This window comes from Puma concolor, chromosome D3, assembly GCF_028749965.1.
Source record: "Puma concolor isolate L17-30 chromosome D3, mPumCon1.1.hap2, whole genome shotgun sequence".
Taxonomy (NCBI): Eukaryota; Metazoa; Chordata; class Mammalia; order Carnivora; family Felidae; genus Puma; species Puma concolor.
This window is the reverse complement of record NC_141678.1, coordinates 41,332,280-41,353,562: the sequence shown is the minus strand read 5'-3', so window position 1 is coordinate 41,353,562 and position 21,283 is coordinate 41,332,280. Positions and strand designations below refer to the sequence as shown.

General features: G+C 36.0%; 1 protein-coding gene and 1 long non-coding RNA gene across 3 annotated transcripts in view; both read left to right on the top strand.

Moving 5' to 3' along the window:
- Positions 1–21,283, top strand: part of SMCHD1 (structural maintenance of chromosomes flexible hinge domain containing 1) — a 155,862-nt gene that overhangs the window by 88,438 nt on the left and 46,141 nt on the right. For both annotated transcript variants that reach the window (XM_025931088.2, XM_086682567.1), the window contains 4 exons: positions 1,622–1,701; positions 1,936–2,093; positions 3,644–3,759; positions 5,450–5,514. In XM_025931088.2, the coding sequence (XP_025786873.1) occupies positions 1,622–1,701; positions 1,936–2,093; positions 3,644–3,759; positions 5,450–5,514 (419 nt within the window). The remainder of the gene's footprint in view (positions 1–1,621; positions 1,702–1,935; positions 2,094–3,643; positions 3,760–5,449; positions 5,515–21,283) is intronic.
- Positions 11,723–14,437, top strand: LOC147575524 (uncharacterized). The gene is made up of 2 exons (XR_015242480.1): positions 11,723–13,850; positions 14,096–14,437. It is a non-coding gene; the product is annotated as an uncharacterized LOC147575524 (long non-coding RNA).

Genomic DNA, 21,283 nt, shown 5'->3' with positions numbered 1-21,283 from the left:
GTGAGTACCTGTCCTCCATACCTTATGGAGTGCTACCAGGGCCTGGGCATAGCTGCTAGACTTATACTGAGTTATATTCTAGGATATGGGGCAAGCATGAGTGTCGCCTTGTAATGTTTGGGGGCAAACATTGTGCTTAATACCAAGAAGTCCTAGATTAGGTACCACCTGTTTACACGAGCACTGGGATTGCCAGCTTCTTGGGTTCTAGTGGGAACTTGGGGTGCCTGGTACAGAGTTGGAGGCCCTCCTGTGAGGGGAAATGGGAGAAGCTGCTTGTCCCTTGCAAAGTTGTATTGTGACATAGTCCCTCCTAATGAAGTCAATTAATTTGTCCCAGTCAGGTTGTTACCAGGCAGCACAGAGACCATTCCTGGGGTTGTCTTCAGCCAGGCTTAAGTATCCTTCTATGAACATTTTATCATTTTAGTAGATAAAAACAGTTGAGATTATGTAAATATTCAGTTGTCTTAAAAATAATCCATTAATTCAATAAGAACTCGTAACAGGTTTCTAGGACCTGACACGTTGATCTTAAAAGTCATATGGGAAATTAAAATGCCAAGAATGGCTTGGGATCCACATAGACTTATTTTCATAGTAAAATAGTCAGGGTCAGTCTTTCTGTTAAGAAAGACTGTGGTATTGCTGCGATACACCCGGAAGTAGAAGACATGCTTCTTGGGCTTAGCAACAAGAATTTAGGACCCAGATGGAAGAAATACTTTGAGAAAGATGAGTTGAGAGGTAAATGGATCAAAGGGTAAATGAGATAAGTAAAATAAAGGATTTTATTTTGTCATTTTGATTGTGCCTTCTCATTTTCGCCTATTGCTTTTTTGCATGTACCTACCATATTACCTAATTTTTAGGTTCCATTAAGCAGAAATGGATATCAGAGCTTAGGAAAGAGTCTGATATTCTGCTACAACAGTTTACAAATTCACTTTTGTTGTCAGTGTTTGCGTTTAGGAGAGTTAAACTGATTATTTTCTACCACAAATAAGAATATTAGTCTAGTTTCACAGAAGTATTTGTAGAAGGCTGAGAGATTCTTTTAACCAGTGATGAGTACCATTGATTTTTATTCATTGGAAAGTGAAAGCTTGGTTGTCACTAAGAAGGTAGTGTTGCAACAGAGGTCTAAGGAACACGTCTGAGTAAACATGAAGAGAAAGATGAGTAACAATGGACATGTTATCTTGATGCCTTGACTTAAATGTATATTTATGGTATATTTATGTTTATTTCACCTGTGCCATTCCCCCACCCCACCTCCACAGCCCCTATTTTGGAATGTACCTTCAGTGTTTGTATAACCAACCTTCACTTGAAATATCATTGCTGTTGAAGCAGTGAGCATTGAATTCTGCAACTTAGTAACTGAAATACACTAAATTATAGTTTAATTGATCAAGATGAGAAGTTGTCCTTTGGGTTAAGTAATTATATATTACATTATTTCTACTAGTTCAGATTAGGAAATCAAAGATTGTAGAAGTGTGTGCAAGTACAAATTTTAAAATAGTAATGGAGGAAAAGAACATTGTAATAGGGGAAAAGAATTTGTTCTCTAGAATTGTCTAATTAACCGTTTTGTTTTGTTTTGTTTTGTTTTTAGCTTACTCCTTCAAACCAACAACATAAAACAGATGAAAGGGGCAGGGCTAATTTGGGAGTGTTCAGTGTTTATGCCCCTAGGTAAGAACCAAAAGTTTGATAGTTATTAGTCATATAAAAATTGAGTTTTCTTATTCCTTGCCGAAGTTAAGAGTAATAATTAGCCTTCTATTTAGTGTTAGGTAGTAGATGGAACTGAACAGGAGTAGAGAGGTTTTGTAAATGAGTTTAACTTTGTATAAGTTGTCTCAATTTTTAAGCTATAACTATAATGTAATTAGAACTCTTTGTCTCTCTTTTTCTCCCTCCTGTTAGAGGAGAACATGTGATGCAGGTTAGAGCCATTTATAACAAAAGTAACATAGAAGGACCTATAATTAAGTTAATGATTCTTCCGGACCCTGAAAAACCTATTCGTCTCAATATTAAATATGACAAAGATGCTTCCTTTTTAGCAGGGGGTATTTTCACTGGTGAGTAAGTCACAAATTTCAAATAGATTTGTAATGATAATTGCTTTTTACACTAGTGGAATAAATTATTTATTCTAGATATTCAACATGATAAAAAACAAGCCTGCATAGCATTTTAAATGGCAAAGAAAATGTTTGATTTAACTATATCTTCTTTCATCTCTGTTGTACATTCCCTTAATGGTCAAGAATGAACGGAAAGTTTGTACATAAGCTGAGAGCCTGTGGTAATGGAGTTTGTGTTTGTTCATTCACTGGATTGTGAAGTTCTGCAAAAGAAGGATGGCAAGAACTGTGGCAGTTCTATTACATAGGTTGTAATGTCATCTTCAACCAAATAGAACCAGGATTGTTTAACTTAATTTGGATGAAAACATCAGAATTTATTATTAAAGCTATTTCAGAACAAAAAACATTTCCTAAATACCTGCGATGTCCAGACACTGTATTGGGCTCTTGGTTCCAATAATGAATACAACAGTTGCCAATGAGTTCTGTCTACTGTAGAAAACACTTAAGTAAGCAGATAATTTCAGTGTAGTCTGGCAGTGTAGTCTTCCTATTTTCAATAGGAAATGGTATTTACTTTATATGGGTAATTTTCTTGAAGACTTTGTTTTCTTAAAGGGATGAATTCCTATACATAGTTATAAGCAGTAGAAACAAGCAGACCAAAAAGTTTAGATTATAAAATTAATAATTTTTAATAATTGTTACATATATATATATAGCCTTTATACTCATAATTTTAAGTCTGTTTCAAGAGGTAAGACCTATTTCCTGTCATTAAAAAACTATATCCATCAGGGGTGCCTGGGTGGCTCAGTCAGTTGAGCATCCTACTCTTGGTTTCAGCTCAGGTTATGATCTCACGGTTTGTGGGTTCTAGCCCCACGTTAGTCTCTAAGCTGCTGGTGCAGAGCCTGCTTGGGATTCATTCATTCATTCATTCATTCTCTCTCTCTCTCTCTCTCTCTCTCCCCGTCTCTCCCCCTCCCTCCCTCCCTCCGTCACTCTCCCCCCTTCTGCCCCTCCCCCACTCACATGCTTGTGCACACTTGAACTTTCTCTCTTTCTCCCTCCTTCCCTCCCTCCCTCTAAGTAAACAAAACTTTAAAAAATTATACCCATCATATGAGTGCCAAGTGAATAAAACCGTAAAATATACACTGAATTCTCAGAATACATAAAGCACATGGATTTATGACCAGTTGCCTTATTCTGTGTTGCTGAGTATCCACAGTCTAACCTTTTTGGTCTTGCATGGTAGAACTTCTAGCAAGGCAGATTGTGAAAATAAGGCAAAGGATTAATAATAGTAAAGATGTATGTGTTAGATTTCTGGAAGAGATTTAGCATTAGAGTTGTCTGTCAGGATTAGTACATTTTTATAGACAGATTATTGGGGAATGCTGATTACAGAATGGTTTTGTTTTCTTCAGAATTTCATTATTAACATTTAAACAAAATGTACACTTTAAGACGTACGGTTATTTAACCAAATTCATTAAGTGGACTAGGAAATAATTTTTTAATATTCACCATGACAGATTTTATGATTACTGTTATTTCTGAAGATGACAGTATCATCAAAAATATTAATCCAGCACGTATTTCCATGAAAATGTGGCAGCTGTCTAACAGTGGGAACCGACCACCAGCAAATGTGAGTTCTGGGGAAGCATTTTTAGAAGTTAAAATTAACTCTTACATTTAACTTAAATGTAATTTAATGCAAGAATGCAGTCTGTATATACTGAAGAACTACACATTAACCCACTTCATCACTTGAGATATGTATGTGTATATGAGTATATTAGAATATGTTTCAAAATTAAGTGTTGATTCTTTTGAAAAAGAGTAGCCTACATTGTGATATTCCTTGAACTTTAAGATATTTTACACTTTAAAATTATCTAAAGGACAGGGACACCAGGGTGGCTCAGTCAGTTAAGCAGCCGACTTCGGCTCAGGTCATTATCTTGCAGTTTGTGAGTTCGAGCCCTGTGTCAGGCTCTGTGCTGACAGCTCGAAGCCTGGAGCCTGCTTTGGATTCTGTGTCTCCCTCTCTCTCCATCCATCCCTACCTCCCTCCCTCTCCCTCTCTCTGTCTCCCTCCCTCTCTCTGTCTCCCTCCCTCCCTCCCTCCCTCCCTCCCTTCCTCTCCTTCTCTCTGTCTCTCTCTCTCAAAATTAAATAAACATTTAAAAAAATTCTAAAGAACAGTGGCACTGTTAAATACCACTAAGAGATAATATATAAAATGAGACAGTAAAGAGATGTGATGATATACTTACAGGATACAGGAGGGAGGGTAGAGTGGTGAGAATAGTTGAGGGTCTAAGCAGCACAGTCCAATAGAAATATAATACAAGTCACACATAATATTTATATTTTTCTAGTGGATACATTAAAAGAGTAAAAAGAAAGAAGTAAAATTAATTTTAAAGTAGTTTTAACCTAACGTCAAGTTACCATTTAAACATGTACTCAGTATTTAAAGTTTATTAATGAGATTTTACATTCTTTTATGTTACTGGTCTTTGAAATTTCATGTGTATTTTATGCTTACACCACCTTTCAGTTTGATCCAGATATATTTCAAGTGCTTAGTAGCCACGTGGAGCTTTAACTAGGTTCCTTAATTTATACTGTCAGTCCCATCAGGCTGCTATTACCATGTCACCCCCACAGAGATCTATTGTGTACCTTTTACATGGTATGTCACAGGGGCTCCTGGTTGGCTCAATCAGTTAAGCGTCCGACTTCACCTGAGGTCATGATCTCACGGTTCATGGGTTCAAGCCCTGAGTCAGGCTCTGTGCTGACAGCTCAGAGGCTCGAGACTGCTTCAGATTCTGTGTCTCCCTCTGTCTATGCTCCTTCGCTGCTCACACTCTGTCTCTCTCTTTCTCTCTCAAAAATAAACATTAAAAAAAATTTTTTTTAATGGTTGTCCCCATGATTAATCTCATTATTGAATCTTAAATGCATTGTAGGGGCGCCTGGGTGGCTCAGTCGGTTAAGCATCCGACTTTGGCTCGAGTTGTGATTTCATGGTTCGTGAGTTCAAGCCCCACATTGGGCTCTGTGCTGACAGCTCAGAGCCTGGAGCCTGCTTCTGATTCTGTTTCCCTTTCTCTCTGCCCTTCCCCTGCTCATGCTCTGTCTCTCAAAAATAAATAAATGTAAAAAAAATTTGTTTTAATTTTAATGCATTGTAAAGATATATATGTATAGCTGTGTGTGTATGTATTTATAAATCCAGATGTGATCTGTGTATTTGCGTTTAGTGGAAATATAAAGGTTTCATCCTGATTTCTCCCTCCCCTCCTTCTCTCCTACTTCCTTTCTAGGCAGAAACATTTAGTTGTAATAAAATAAAAGATAATGACAAAGAAGATGGCTGCTTCTACTTCAGGTACTTCTCAAGTCATTTCATATTTTTATGCATAATTTGTTATAAAGTGATTTCAGCCTTGATGATGTTTGTCTGGCTCAGCTGGGGAAAAAGTAATTTATGATTGAAAAGAAAATGTTAGTGTTTTAATTTTTCTCAGGAATTATTTTGAGAAAATAAGTATTTTGTTTGTAAGCTTTGTAAAATGGTTTGGGGAAGGATTGTTGTGATGGTTATATTAACTTTCAAAACTAGGATCAGAAAAATTTATGTTGCCAGAGCACTTTATAATATATACATTTGTATAGTTGAAAACTGAAAAGGTATGAAGTAAAATAGGTAACTGAACTAGTGTTGTTTTTGTTTTTTGTTTTTTGTTTTTTGTTTTTTTACAGTTTTACTAAATTACTTTGGATTGAATTCACTTGAATTGTTGCTTTTGTTTTCTGGACCTCTGCTGTGAAATATGAAAATTGTCTGCTTTTTTTTTTTTTTTTTTTCCTCAAGTTAGTTAATATACACTGTAGAATCCAGTGATTGATGACTTACATATAACACCCAGTGCTCATCCCAACAGGTGCCCTCCTTAATGTCCATCACCCATTTTCCCCACCCCTCACCCCCACACCCCCATTAAACCTCAGTTCTCTGTATTTAACAGTCTCTTATGGTTTGCCTCCTTCTCTGTTCATATCTTATTTTTGCTTCCCTTCTCCTATAATCATCTTTTAGTTTCTCCAGTTTACCTATGAGTGAAATCATGTGATATCTGTCTTTCTCTAACTTATTTCACTTAGCCTAATATCCTATGGTTCCATCCACATTGTTGCAAATGGCAAGATTTCATTTTTTTCATCACCAAGTAGTATTCCATGTATAGATAGATAGATAGATAGATAGATATCTTGATGGACATATGGGCTTTTTCCATAATTTGGCCATTGTTGATAGTGCTGCTATAAACAGTGATGTTCATGTGCCCCTTTGAATCAGCATTTTTGTATCCTTTGAATAAATTCCTAGTACTGGAATTGCTGGGTCATAGGGTAGTTCTATTTAATTTTTTGAGGAACCTCCCCATGTTTTCCAGAGTGACTGCACCAGTTTACATTCCCACCAACAGTGCAAAAGTGTTCTTTCTCCATATCTTGCCAACATCTGTTGTTTCCTGAGTTAATTTTAGCCATTCTGACAGGTGTCAGTTGGTATCTCATTGTGGTTTTGATTTGTATTTCTCTGATAATGAGCAGTGTTGAGCATCTTTTCATATGTCTGTGTGCCATCTGGATGTCTTCTTTCGAAAAGCGTCTATTCCTGTCTTTTGCCCATTTCTTCACTGGATCATTTGTGGGTTTTTTGGATGTTGAGTTTGGTAAGTTCTTTATAGATTTTGGATACTAATCCTTTATCTGATACATCATTTCCAAATATCTTCTCCCATTCCATTGGTTGCCTTTTAATTTTGCTGATTGTTTCCTTTGCTGTGCTGAAGCCTTTTTATCTTGGTGACATCTCAGTAGTTCATTTTTGCTTTTGTTTCCTTTGACTCTGGAGACCTGTCAATAAGAAATTGCTGCAGCTGAGGTCAGAGAGGTTGTTGCCTGTTTTCTCTTCTAGGATTTTGATTATTTCCTGTTTCACATTTAGGTCTTTCATCCATTTTGGATTTATTTTTGTATATGGTGTAAGAAAGTGGTCCATTTTCATTCTTCTGCATGTCGCTGTCCAGTTCTCCCAGCACCATTTACTAAAGAGACTATCTTTTTTTTCCATTGAATATTCTTTCCTGCTTTGTCAAAGATTAGTTGGCCACATATTTGTGGGTCTGTTTCTGGGTTCTCTATTCCATTGATCTATGTGTCTGTTTTTGTGCCAATACCATAACTGTCCTTATGATTATAGCTTTGTAATACCAGTTAAAGTCTGGGTTTCTGATGCTTTCTGCTTTGGCTTTCTTTTTCAACATTACTTTGGCTATTCAGGGTCTTTTGTGGTTCCATACAAATTTTAGGATTGTTTGTTCTAGCTATGAGAAGAATGCTGGTGTTACTTTGATAGGGATTGTATTGAATGTGTAGATGGCTTTGGATAGTATCAACATTTTAACGATATTTGTTCTTCTAATCCATGAGCATGGAATGTTTTTCCATTTCTTTGTGTCTTCTTCAATTTCTTTCATAAGCTTTCTATTGTTTATTGCTAGGTATTTTACGTTTTTTGGTGCAATTGTAAATGGGATCAATTACCTAATATAATCTCTCTTTCTCTTCATTTTGGGTGTATAGAAATGCAACCGATTTCTGTACTTTAATTTAACATCCTGCGACTTTGCTGAATTCATGGATCAGCTCTAGCAGTTTTTTTGGTGGAGTCTTTTGGGTTTTCCATGTAGACTAAGTATTGTGTCCTCTTGGAAGAGTGAAAGTTTGACTTCTTCCTTTCCAATTTGTATGCCTTGTATTTCACTTTGTTTTCTGCTGAGGCTAGACTTCCAACACTATGCTAAACAACAGTGGTGACAGTGGACATCCCTGTTGTGTTCCTAATCTCAGGGGGAAAGCACTCAGTTGTTCCCATTGAGGATGATAATTAGCTGTGGGCCTTTCACATATGGCTTTTATGATGTTAAGTATGTTCCTTGTATCCCTATGTTCTTGAGGGTTTTTGTCAAGAAAGGATGCTGTATTTTGTCAAATGCTTTTTCTGCATCTATTGAGAGGATCATACGGTTCTTATCCTTTATTAATGTGCACGTTTTTGGATTTGTGAATATTGAACCAGCCCTGCAGCTCAGGAATAAATCCCATTTGATCATAATAAATAATTCTTTTAATTTACTGTTGAATTCGATTTACTAGTAGCTTGTTGGGAATTTTTTAAAAACATTTTTAAATGTTTATTTTTGAGAGAGAGAGAGAGAGAGAGAGACAGAGCATGAGTAGGGGAGGGGCAGAGTGAGAGGGTGACAAAGAATCAGAAGCAGGCTCCAGGCTCTGAGCTGTCAGCACAGAGCCCAATGAAGGACTCAAACCCATGAACCACGAGATATGACCTGAGCTGAACTCGGATGCTTAACTGACTGAGCCACCCAGGTTCTCCTTGAGAATTTTTGCATATATGTTCCTCAGGGATGTTGGCATGTAATTCTCCTTTTTATTAGGGTCTTTGTCTGGTTTTGGAATCAAGGTAATGCTGGCTTCATAGAGTGAGTTTGGAAGCTTTACTTCCATTTGTATTTTTAGAACAGTTTGAGAAGAATAAGTATTAACTCTGCTTTAAATGTCTGGTAGAATTCCCCTGGGAAGCATCTGGCCCAGGACTCTTACTTTTTGGGAGATTTTTGATAACTGATTCAATTTCTTTACTGGCTATGGGCCTGTTCAAATTTTCTGTTTCTTCCCATTTGCGTTTTGGTAGTGTGTGAGTGTTGCCATTTCTTCCAGATTGTTCAGTTTTTTGGCATAGAATTTTTCATAGTATTCTCTTATAATTGTTTGTATTTCTGTGGTATTGGTTGTTACTTCTCCTCTTACATTCATGATGTTATCTATTTGGGTCCTCTCTTCTCTTTTTGATAAGTCTGGCTAGTGGTTTATCAATTTTGTTTATTCTCTCAAAAAGTCAGCTTTTAGTTTCATTGATTCTGCTGGGGGGTTTTTGTTTTTGTTTTTGTTGGATTCTATATTGCTTATTTCTGCTCTAATCTTTATTATTTCCCTTCTTTTGCCGGCTTTAGGCTCTATTTTTGTTCCTTTTCTAGCTCCTTTACGTGTAAGGTTAGGTTGTGTATTTGGGACCTTTCTTGCTTCTTAAGATAGGCCTGAATTGCAGTGTATTTTCCTCTTAAGAAGTGCTTTTCTACATCCCAAAGTGTTTGGACTGTTGTGTTTCATTTTCATTGGCTTCCATGTATTTTTAAATTTCTTCTTTAATTTGCTTGTTAACCCATTCATTCTTTAGTTTTTTTTTTTAAATTTTTTTTTTTTTCAACGTTTATTTATTTTTGGGACAGAGAGAGACAGAGCATGAACGGGGGAGGGGCAGAGAGAGAGGGAGACACAGAATCGGAAGCAGGCTCCAGGCTCCGAGCCATCAGCCCAGAGCCTGACGCGGGGCTCGAACTCACGGACCGCGAGATCGTGACCTGGCTGAAGTCGGACGCTTAACCGACTGCGCCACCCAGGCGCCCCACATTCTTTAGTTTTTTAACCTCTGTGTTTTTGGGGGCGTTACAAATTTTTTCTTGTGGTTGATTTCAAGTTTCATAGTGTGACCTGAAAATATGCATAGTATGATCTCAGTCTTTCTGTACCTGTTGAGAACTGTTTTGTGACCCACTATGTGATCTGTTTTGGAGAATGTTCCATGTGTACTTGAGAAGAGTGTGTTCTGAATGAAATGTTCTGAATATATCTGTTAAGTCCATCTGGTCCAATGTGTCCTTCAGAGCCATTGTTTCCTTGTTGATTTTCTGCCTAGATGATCTGTACATTGTTGTAAGTGGAGTATTAAAGTTCCCTATTATCTATACATTTATTTATGTTTGTGATAATTATATATTTGGGTGCTTTCATAGTGGGGGCATAAACATTTACAAATGTCAGCTCTTCTTGATGGGTAGACCCTTAATTATGATAGAGTGCCCTTTTCCATCTCTTGTTACAGTCTGTTTTAAAATCTAGTTTGTTTGGGGCTCCTGGGTGGCTCTTAGATGGTTCTCCATCCTCGTTTTCAATCTTCAGGTATCCTCATGCCTAAAATGAGTCTCTTGTAGGCAGCACATAAATGGATCTCGTTTTCTTATCCATTCTGATATCCTGTGTCTTTTGATTGGGGCATTTAGTCCATTTATAATCACAGTGATTATTGAAAGATATGGATGTAGTGCTGTTGTATTATCTGTAGGTTTCATGTTTGTGGTGATGTCTCTGGTCCTTTGTAGTCTTTGCTGCTTTCCACTCACAGAATTCCCCTTAGGATCTCCTACAGGGCTGGTTTGGTGGTCATGAAATCCTTTAGTTTTTATCCGGGAAAGCCTTTATCTCTTCTATTTTGAATGACAGCCTTGCTGGATAATGGATTCTTGACTGCATATTTTTCTTATTCAGCACATTGAATATTTTCTGCCACTCCCTTCCGGCCTGCCAAGTTTCACTGGACAAGTCTGCAACTACCCTTATGTGTCTGCCCTTGTAGGTTAAGGCCCATTTGTCCCTAGCTGCTTCCAGAATTCTCTCTTTATCTTTGTGTTTTGCCAGTTTCGCTATATGTCATGGTGTTGACCTGTTTTTGTTGATTTTGAAGGGAGTTCTCTGTGTCTCTTGGATTTGGATGCCTGTTTCCTTCCCTGGATTAGGGAAGCTCTCGGCTATAATTTGTTCAAATAAAACTTCTGCCCCTTTCTCCTGCTCCTCTTCTGGAACTTCTATGATATGGATAGTGTTTTGTTCATGGAATGACTTAGCTCTCTAATTCTCTCTTGTGGTCTAGTAATTTCCTTTCCCTCTTTTTTTCAGCTTCATCTTTTTCCATACATTTATTTTCTATTTCACCTATTCTCTCTGCTGCTTCTGTCCTCACTGTCACTGTAGCTAGTTTATTTTGCATCTCATTTACAGTATTTCTTAATTCATCGTGACTATGTCTTAGTTGTTTGATCTCTGCAACAATAGATTTTCTACCATCTTCTATGCTTTTTTCAAGCCCAGCTATTAATCTTATGGCTGTTATTCTAAAGTTTTGTTCAGATTCATTGTTTATATTTGTTTTGAACAATTCTGTGGCTGTCATTTCTTCTTGCTTTTTCTTTAAGGGAGAATTCTTTCCTTTCATCATTTTGGCTAAGTATGTGTCTTTTGTGTGTTTTAATAGCTTGTTATGTGTCCTGCACCTGAAAGTACTATATTAAAAAGGGGTCATACATTGTCCAGGGCCTGACCCTTGAGGAAGTGTTTCTGGTGTATGTTGCATGCTATCTGTTGTTGCGTTTTGGCTGCTCTGTCACACTGGTCAGTCCTCTGCAAACCCTTCCACCAGGTGTGCTTTTGATTTGTTTGTTGAAGTAACCCTAGAAAAAAAGGAAAAGAGTTAGTGGGGAAAGCCTGATCCCATGCAAAGAGAAAAATGGAAGGGGAGACTGACTTTCTTGGTTTTTTTTTCAATATATGAAATTTATTGTCAAATTGGTTTCCATACAATACCCAGTGCTCATCCCAAAAGATGCCCTCCTCTCCCTCCCACCCCTCCATCAACCCTCAATTTGTTCTCAGTTTTTAAGAGTCTCTTATGCTTTGGCTCTGGGGAGACTTTCTGATGAGAAATCTGATCAGGTTACTGGGGATCCCTTGTATGTAATGATTCGCTTCTTTCTTGCTGCTCTCCATATTCTATTTTGTATTCTCTTTGTCTTTTGTAAGTTTGATGATAATGTGTCTTGGTGTGTGTATCTTTGAGTCCATTTTATGCAGAATCTCTTGAGCATATTCTATATATATATTTGTGTCTTTCATCAAACTTGTTAAGTTTTCAGCCAGTCTTCAAAATATTCTCTCTTCCTCTGGTGAAAGAGAGGACACTTGCTAGTGTCCCAGTGGTCCCTTAGGTTCTGTTCACTTTTATTCAATCCTTTCGACTTTCTGTTCCTCAGACTCTAATATCCATTGTCTTCAAGTTCACTAATTCTTCTTCCTGCTCAAATCTGCCTTTGAATACCTGTAGTGAAATTTTCACTTCATTATTGTTCTAGCTCCAGAATTTGTTTTTGGTTTCTTGTTAGGTTTTCTATTTCTTTACCAATATTTCCATTTTATTCATATATCACTTTCTGAATTTTCTCCACATCTTCCTTCAGTTCTTTGAGCATCTGTAAGACAGGTGTTTTTTAAGTCCTTGTCTAGTATATTTGCCATCAGGTATTTTTCAGTAACATTTGTTTTTGTTTTTATTTTTTTCCCTTTGAATGGCCCATACTTTCTTGATTCTTTGCCTTGTGGTTTTTTTGGTTAAAACTAGACATTTGAAGCTAATAATGTGGTAGCTCTGGAATTCATATTCTTTGCTTCACCCGGGGTTTGCTGGGTTTTATTTTTGTTTATTTTTTCAGTTGTTACAGGCTGTTTGTCACAGATCGGTCTTAGGTGTATACTTGAAGTCTTGTCATGTCTTTTTCTGATTCTTTCCCTGGGCATGTGTGGTCACTTTCTAATTTTCCCCATATGTGCAGTTGTTTATGAATGTCCTTTAATGTCTGGTTCCCTAAAAGGGAAAAAGAAAGTGAAGAGAGGGAAAGAGTGCTGGCCCTTTAAGTCCCTTGGACATTACTTAAACTGGAGAATGAGGGGCTTGCAAAGTATGGGCTGGGGCAGGAACAATGGCTGTCTGCATTTTTGTCTGCTCCTCTGTGATCAGAGGCAGCAGAGCACAGATCCCCAGTATTTGGAGGGGTAGGGTCCTTTTTGCCCACGCTGGCTCCTAAAAGCTGTGTATAGACTGCTCTAAGGACATACATCTGCCTGCCATCAGGCTGGGAAGGGGGGAATGAATAGTTACTTCTGTGCTAAGAGCTGAAATTGATCGAAATTCACTGTAATTTACTATCTTAGTCTTCAGTAACTTTGAGAGTTCCAAACTTACATCAGACCTATTCTGCTAGTACAGTTGTTTTCTGGAAGGGGAGACCAATTCCTGGTGCTTCCTACTTCCCTTGTCTTCTCAAAATCCTGAGAAGGATTTGGAAAAGGTTTATTTTTAAAATTCCTTAACTCATCATCAGTAGAGTCAAAATTATTATTATATTAATATGTCCAAACTAACTGTATTGAAGGACCATTTTGTTTTTTTAAATCTTTCGTAGACACTCCACTTTTGTTAAAGATCTTCTGACTGTGCATTTGTTGTAAAGGCAATGTTAGATTGCTGTATGTTTCTTTTTTAATTTTTTTTAATGTTTGTTTATTTTTGAGAGAGAGAGAGAGAGAGACAGACTGTGAGTAAGGGAGGGGCAGAGACAGAGAGACACAGAATCGGCAGCAGGCTCCAGGCTCTTGAGCTGTCAGCACAGAGTCCGACACAAGGCTTGAACCCATGAACCGTGAGATCATGACCTGAGCTGAAGTCAGAAGCATAACCCACTGAGCCACCTAGGTGCCCCCTCCCTTTTAATGTATGTTTATTTTGAGAGAGAGAAGAAAGGGCTGAGAGAGGGGAAAAAAGAATCCCAAGCAGGCTCTGAGGTGTCAGCCTGGAGCATGATGCGGGGCTTGATCTCCTGAACTGTGAGACCGTGACTTGAGCCAAAATCAAGAGTTGGCCGCTTAACTGACTGAGCCACCCAGGTGCCCCTCTATGTTTCTAAATAGGCTTGAGGGGCGCCTGGGTGGCGCAGTCGGTTAAGCGTCCGACTTCAGCCAGGTCACGATCTCGCGGTCCATGAGTTCGAGCCCCGCGTCAGGCTCTGGGCTGATGGCTCAGAGCCTGGAGCCTGTTTCCGATTCTGTGTCTCCCTCTCTCTCTGCCCCTCCCCTGTTCATGCTCTGTCTCTCTCTGTCCCCCAAAAAATAAATAAACGTTGAAAAAAAAAAATTAAAAAAAAATAAATAAATAGTCTTGAGTTTGCTTATTATGTTGTGACAAACAACAAAATATACCATCACTGTCTTTATCTTATACTGTGTAACTTTAAGTCTTTAAGGTACACTCATGTTATTGCATGGGACTCATTTAAACATCCAAGAAAGCACATACTGCCTTCTTTTCAGACTACTAAATTATCTTTTAGTGTATGAATCTATTAAAATATGTGGTAATTGGGCTATTTGTATTCCAAAATATTTAAATAATTTGTTTTAATTGAATCTTATTTTAGCATTCCAGGGTATCAGAAGGAAAGTTTTAGTAATTCTTTTAAATATAGTCACACATTAAAAAAAAAAAAAAAAAAAAACTACATATAGTATTTGCACAACAATGGGAATGTACTAAATGCCAATCAATTGTACACTTAAAATGGTTGATTTTGTTTGAAATGAATTTCATCTCAATAAAAAGAAGTCTTAGCTATATAGGGGAATGGGCAAAATAGGGAAAAGTGATTAAAAGATGCAGACTTCCAGTTACAAAAACATGAGGATACAATCTATAATTTAGGAGGATGTAGTTAATATGTAGCAATATTGCATGGTAAGTGATGGTAGCAAGATTTATTGTGGTGGTGATTACTTCTCCAAATACGGTTTATGCTAAACCTTTGCTTTCCTTCTGGGAATATGGAAGTTTTAGATGTACTAAGCAGAGGACCCTTAGGTGACCAGCCCCCAATAAAAAACTGTGGTTGATGAGTCTCTAATAAGATTACTTTGGTTAACAGCATTTTGTGTGTGTTATCATAACTTGTTGCTGGGCAATTAAGCAAGTCCTTTGTGACTCCACTGCAAAAGAACCCTTGAAAGTTTGTGTATGTTCTCTCTTGGATGTTGCCTATTCATCTTTTCCCTTTCCTGATATTGCTTTGTATCCTTTTACTGTAATAAATCATAGCTGTGAGTATGACTATTAACAGAGTCCTGTGAGTTCTCTTAATCATCAAACCTGGGGGTGGTCTTGGGAACACTGACTCTTTCCTTGTTTTGTTTTTAATTCATTTAAGCCTTCTCTTCACCCAGTGTGTAGCTTGAACTCATGATCCTGAGATCAAGAGTTGCATGCTCTTCTGACTGAGCCAGCCAAGTGCCCCAACTTTGTCCGCTCTTTTTTATTATAATTTTGTACAGTTATTCTTGGAATTAATATTTTTAATGTATGAGGTATAAGTACAGGTCAGGTTTTTTTTTTTAATTTATGTATGCATAAATAGTTGTGTCTGTATTTTTTATTGAGATCATTGTTCCACTGTGCCATTTTATTTTAAATCATATGTCCATATTTGTGTGCATCTGACTCCCTATTTTGATTTCTTCACCTGTTTGTATTTTACCATACCGTACTTCTTGATAAGTTTGATATCTTATAGAACAAGCCCTGTAACTTTGTTCTTTTTGAATATCTTGGCCCTTAATTTTCCATATAAATTTCAGAATCATATTACCAAGTTCAAATACCAAATACAATTTTAATAACAGAAGCTGTTGGGATGTTTTGGTAGAAATTTGGGAACATCTTGCAGTCTACTAATATGTCATATTCCTCTATTTTTTCTTTAGTTTCTCTGTATCATTTTGCACTATTTTGAATCAAAGTGTCCTACATCTTTACTTAGATGAATACCTAAATAGGTGATTTTTTTCAATTTTATTGAGATATAATTAACATATAGCATTGTATTAGTTTAAGGTATATAACACTGATTCAAGATAGATATATATCTCCACCCAAATGTTTCCCATGGTAGTTCGGTTAACATGCATTACCTTAAATAACTACAAAGTTTTTTTCTTGTGGTGGAAACTTGTAAGATTTACTCTCTTAGCAACTTTCAAATATACGCTACAGTATTGTTAACTGTAGCCACCATGCTACACATTTCTTCCCAAGGATTTACTTAACTTTTAACTGAAATTTTGTGCCTTTTGACCACCTTTATCCATTTCCTCCATCTCCCAGCTCCTACCTTTGGCAACAACCAATCTGTTCTTTGTATCTACGAGTTTGAGTTTTTTAGATTCTACATATAAGTGAAATAATAGAGTATATGTAATTGTCTGATTTATTTCATTTCGCATAATGTCTAGATAAAGATCGTTGATATTTTGGATGCTATTGTAGACAACATCCTTTAACGTTTTTTACGTTTGTTGTTGGTTACAGAAATCCAGTTCACTTGTGTTTATTGACATTGTAGCCGACATCTCTCCTCACTTCCTTAATCTCCAGTTTTGTTTATAGATTCTTTGGGATTTCAGAATAGATGCACATCAACGCCTGTGAATAATGATAGGTTTATTACTTTTCAGTCATTGTGCATTTTCTTTTTCTTGCCATATTTAACTGGCTTGGACTTACAGTAAAATTTTAGATATGATGAGAGTGGTCATTCTAATTCATCCCCAGTTCCTAATTTCATTGGTAGATATATTTATCAGTCTGTTCATTTCTAATCATTAGTAAGAGAATTTCTATTTATTATGGGTTGACATTAGATTTTATCATCTATTGAGGTAATATGTGATATTTTTCCTTTCTTTTTTAATGTGCTGAATTTTACAGAACATTAATTTTCTGAATGTTCATTCAGCCAGTCTTGTATCACTGGAGTAAATACATTTTCATCATGATGCATAACCTCTTTTATGTATTGACCGTTTTGTTTTGCTAATATTTTGATTGGAATTTTTTCATCTACATTAATGAGTCAGGGTTGCCTACGCTTTCTTAAACGTTCTTTTTAGGTTTAGTATCTAGGTCATGAATGCCTCACTAAAGTAACAGGGAGAAGTGGGCCCTAAGTCTTGGTTTATTTTCTGAATCTTGTGTGAGAGTCATTATTTCTTCCTTAAATGTTTGGTAGATTTCATTAGTGTAGACATCTGTGCCTGTAGTTTTGGGGAGGAAGGTTGTAGTATGGATTCAATTTCTTCAAATTCAGCAGTTATATGAGTATTTGTATTTCCTTGTTGTCTTTGGTCAGTTTTGGTAACTTACAGTTTTCAATTTGTCATTCTTTATGTTAATTTAAAAATTCATTCATAATTTAATTTTAATGCCTGTAGGATCTATAGTGATCTCCCATTGTTCACATTATTTTTTGTTACTCAGCTAATCTTACCAGGAGATGTAAATATTGTAGGTGTTTTTGAAGAACCAACTTTTGCCTTTTTAAAACTTCTTAGGATTGCTGCTTAACATGCTTATTTTCAGCCTGTATATACATATATGTGACTATAAATACTTATGTTTAAATATATGTGTTTATCCATGTAGAGGTATAAATTTTGCAAGTTTTTTTACATTGTATTTTCATTATTATTTGGATCGAGATATTTTCTAATTTTGATTGTGATTTCATCTTCTACCCATGGCTATTCTTTAGAAGTATATTGTTTAATTTCTGAATTTTGGGATTTTCTTATTCTTTTTCTGTTGCTGATTTCTGGCTTAATTCCACTGTAATCAGAGAGCCTACCTTATATAATTTCATTTCTTTGAAACTAATTGATAATTGTTTTTGTAGTATGTGCATATGGTCAATTTTGGTAAATATGTACACTAGAAAATATTAAACACTGCATGTGAAGTACAGTGTTATGTTCATTCAAAATTTGGTAATCCTTGTGTTTCATTTTTCTACGTTTAATTTTTTTCCATATTTTTAATTTTTCTATATACAGTAAAACCTGGGATTGCAAGTAACTTTTTTGGAGAGTGTTCTGCAAGACAAGCAAACATTTCTGATAAGTTTTAACTTGATAAACAGGTGATGTTTTGCAATACAAGTAGTACGTGATGCCGAATGATCACAACTGAGCCAATGGTTCTTGAAATTCGCTTTGATATACGAGTGCTTTGGATTGCAAGCATGTTTCTGGAATGAATTATGTTCACAAAGCAAGGTTTTACTGTATATATATTTTTAAATGTTTATTTTGATAGCACGAGTGGGGGAGGAACAGAGAGAGAGAGAGGAAAGAGAGAGAATCCTGAGCAGGCTCCTTGCTGTCAGTATAGAACCCAACACAGGGCTTGATCTCACAAACTGTGAGATCATGACCTGAGCCGAAATCAAGGGTCGGTCGCTTAACCAACTGAGTCCCCCAGGCACCCCTGTATAGGTGTATTTTTTAAGCAGTGTTGCAAATCTCCCATTATGAGTACAGAATTACTTTGCCTCCTAGTTCTGTTAGTGTTTACACATTTTATTAGGCTATGTTAATATTTACATATAGATTTACATTATTATGTTTTTTTGGCCAATTGAATTGGCTAACATTATGTGAAGTATTCACCTTTTTTCTCTAGTGCTTTTTGCTTGGAAATCTACTTTGATAACAGTATACCAACTTTCCATATAAGTCACCTGCAAAAGCCACCTTAGGGATCATGAGAGTTTTTGGATAAATATCTTTTTTCATTACTTTTGTATCTTTATATTTTAAGTGATCTTTTATAGATGGTATTATAGTTGTTTTTTAAAATAATCTTTTAAATGAAAAGTTTAGATCTTATAAATAAGAACTGAAAGCACTTGCTTTTGACTCAACCTGTTTATTTGATCCTCCTACTCTTCCCTTTTCTTCAGAATTTATTGTTTTTAGTTATTGTTTTTTCTCATTAACTTGGTAGTTATACGATCTTACTATTCTGTAAGTGGGTTTTTTAAAAGAGATTTCAGCATGCATAGTTGGCATCCTATAGCAATGTGTGACGACACTTTGCATTTTTTGCCCTCTCTTTGGCCTGCATGGATCTTAGAACACTTAAACACCATTTCTCTCAACTTAAATGCCTTCATTATTGTATATGTCAAGCCTATGAATACATTATTGGTTTATATAGTGTTCATTTAGATTTACTAACTCATTTATTCTGTTAATCTTCCACTCAGGTTTTGCATCTGAGGAAGTTCCTTTAGTATTTCCTCTAGTGTACATCTGCTGGTGATGAATTGTCTCTTTTTTACCTGAAAATATATTTACTCCACCTTCATACTAGATGAGTATTTTTCTTAGAAATGATATTCTAGATTGGCAGTTCTTTCTTGCAGTACTTTCAAGCCAGCCTTCACTGTCCTGTTGTTTACGTTGAGGAGTTAAGCTGTCAGCCTTATTTTTATCTTGAAAAGTAATCATTTCCACTCTTCTTTGGTTGCCTTAAGTTTGGTTTTCAACAATTTTACTATGACATGCCTATTCATGGATTTCTTTTTATTTATTCTACTTAATTTTTCAAACTCAAAGACCATAAAATCAAAGCCTATAAAAACTATCAGCCATTTATCAAATATGGCTTCTGTTCATTCTTTCCTTCTTCTTTTTCTGGCATATTAGTCCTTACATCATTCTCAGTCTTTCATCCTCTTTTCTCTATTTGCCACTCTTTTTTTTGTCTCCCTTCATTCTAGATATTTTCTTCTGAAATACCTTCAGTGTATCCAGTTTGCTATTAAACCCATCTTTGAATAAACAATTTCTGTTTGGCATTATTAGTTTAGTTTTGTTTTTGCTTTTTAAAGTCCAGTTCTATGTTGGAATTCCCAGTCTTGTCTTTTATTACCCTAAGAAGCAGTAACCAGAGTTTATTAAAAGTCTGTCTCAAGTTCCTTTTGGTCTGTTTCAGGGGTCTTTTGCTTCTGTCGGTTTTCATTCTAGTTTTCTTGCCTCTTTATGTACCTGTTTTTTATTGTTTACCATACATTTTGTTTATGAATATTTATGGAAATAATTTGAAGTGTCAGGCACTTTCTTTCTCCAGGTTGGGTTTACATTTGCTTCTGTTATTGGGGCCAGTAGCAGTCTTTTTATCGTTTAAGTCCACATTCAGAGATTGACATGATTCAAAGCTGAGTTGTTTTTGCCTTGGAAGCCTATCTGACTAGGTTCACCTCTATGCCTAGGATGTGTTCCCAGGATTGATTAAAGCAGCCTTAAATGTGAAACTCCCTTCCCAGGATCTCCATGCTATCTTATATCCTGTTGAGTTATTTTTCACTTTTGTTATCTCTTTAACATCTTCAAGCAAATGCCTTTTAAAATACACTTGTTTAAATATCAAGACATATGGATCTAGAGAGTATAATGCTAAGTGAAATAAGTCAAAGGAAGACAAATACCATATGATTTCACTCATATGTGGAATTTAAGAAACAAAACAAATGAAGAAAAGGGGGAAAAGGGTCAAACGAAAAAACAGACCTTTAAGCATAGAGAACAAACAGGTGGTTACCAGAGGGGAGGCAGGTGGGGAGTATGGGTGAAATAGTTAAAGGGGATTAAGAGTACACTAACCATGATGAGCACTGAGTAATGTGTTGAATTTTGAATCACTATATTGTACACCTGAAACTAATACAACACTGTGTGTTAACTATACTGTAATTAAAAAATAACTTTAAAAAATAAAATAAAAATAAAATATGCTTGTCTTCATCAGGAAGAGTTTGCCTTCCATTTGGAAGCAGAGGTCTTGTTTCAGTCTTACTATGACTTTATTAGGAATTCTTCTCTTGGAGAAACATGACATAGATTATTTTCTCCAAGTTTTCATATATATTGCAGTTCTGGGATGTCAATACAGATACATATTCAAAGCCTTTGTTCTTTTTTACTCCGTTATCCAGTATTTTGAGAATGTGAATGACATGCAAAAGCCACCTTAGAGATTTAGAGCCGTGTTGCACATATCATGCAAGTTATACCAGAAAATGTTATTCATGTTTTTGCTTTCATTAGGTGTGATCAAAGCATACTAGTATGTGTACCTCTTATTAAGTACTGAGCTCTTTATTGATGAGTAAGTCATAGTGAATGCCTTGTGTTATATGTAAACTTAAATATTTAGAATGGTGCTTGAAAGGAAAACAGTAATATAAAAAGATCAGGATATCCTATAATTTTGAAATCTAAAACTGTGAGTTGGATATTTATTTTGTAGAAACAAGGCAAAATTCACTTGACACATAACTCAGCATTTTTGTGTTTACTAGTTTGTCAGCTTTATATTCCTGTTCTTGTGAACTTTTGCCATATCCAGAGCTTCGTTTCTGGGTATTTTGAGAAAGAATATCCAGGTAAGACAGACCTGGAGTAAAGCTTGATATTATGGGAAATATTTGTTGAATGAAGGCAAATTTAGTAATAGTAAT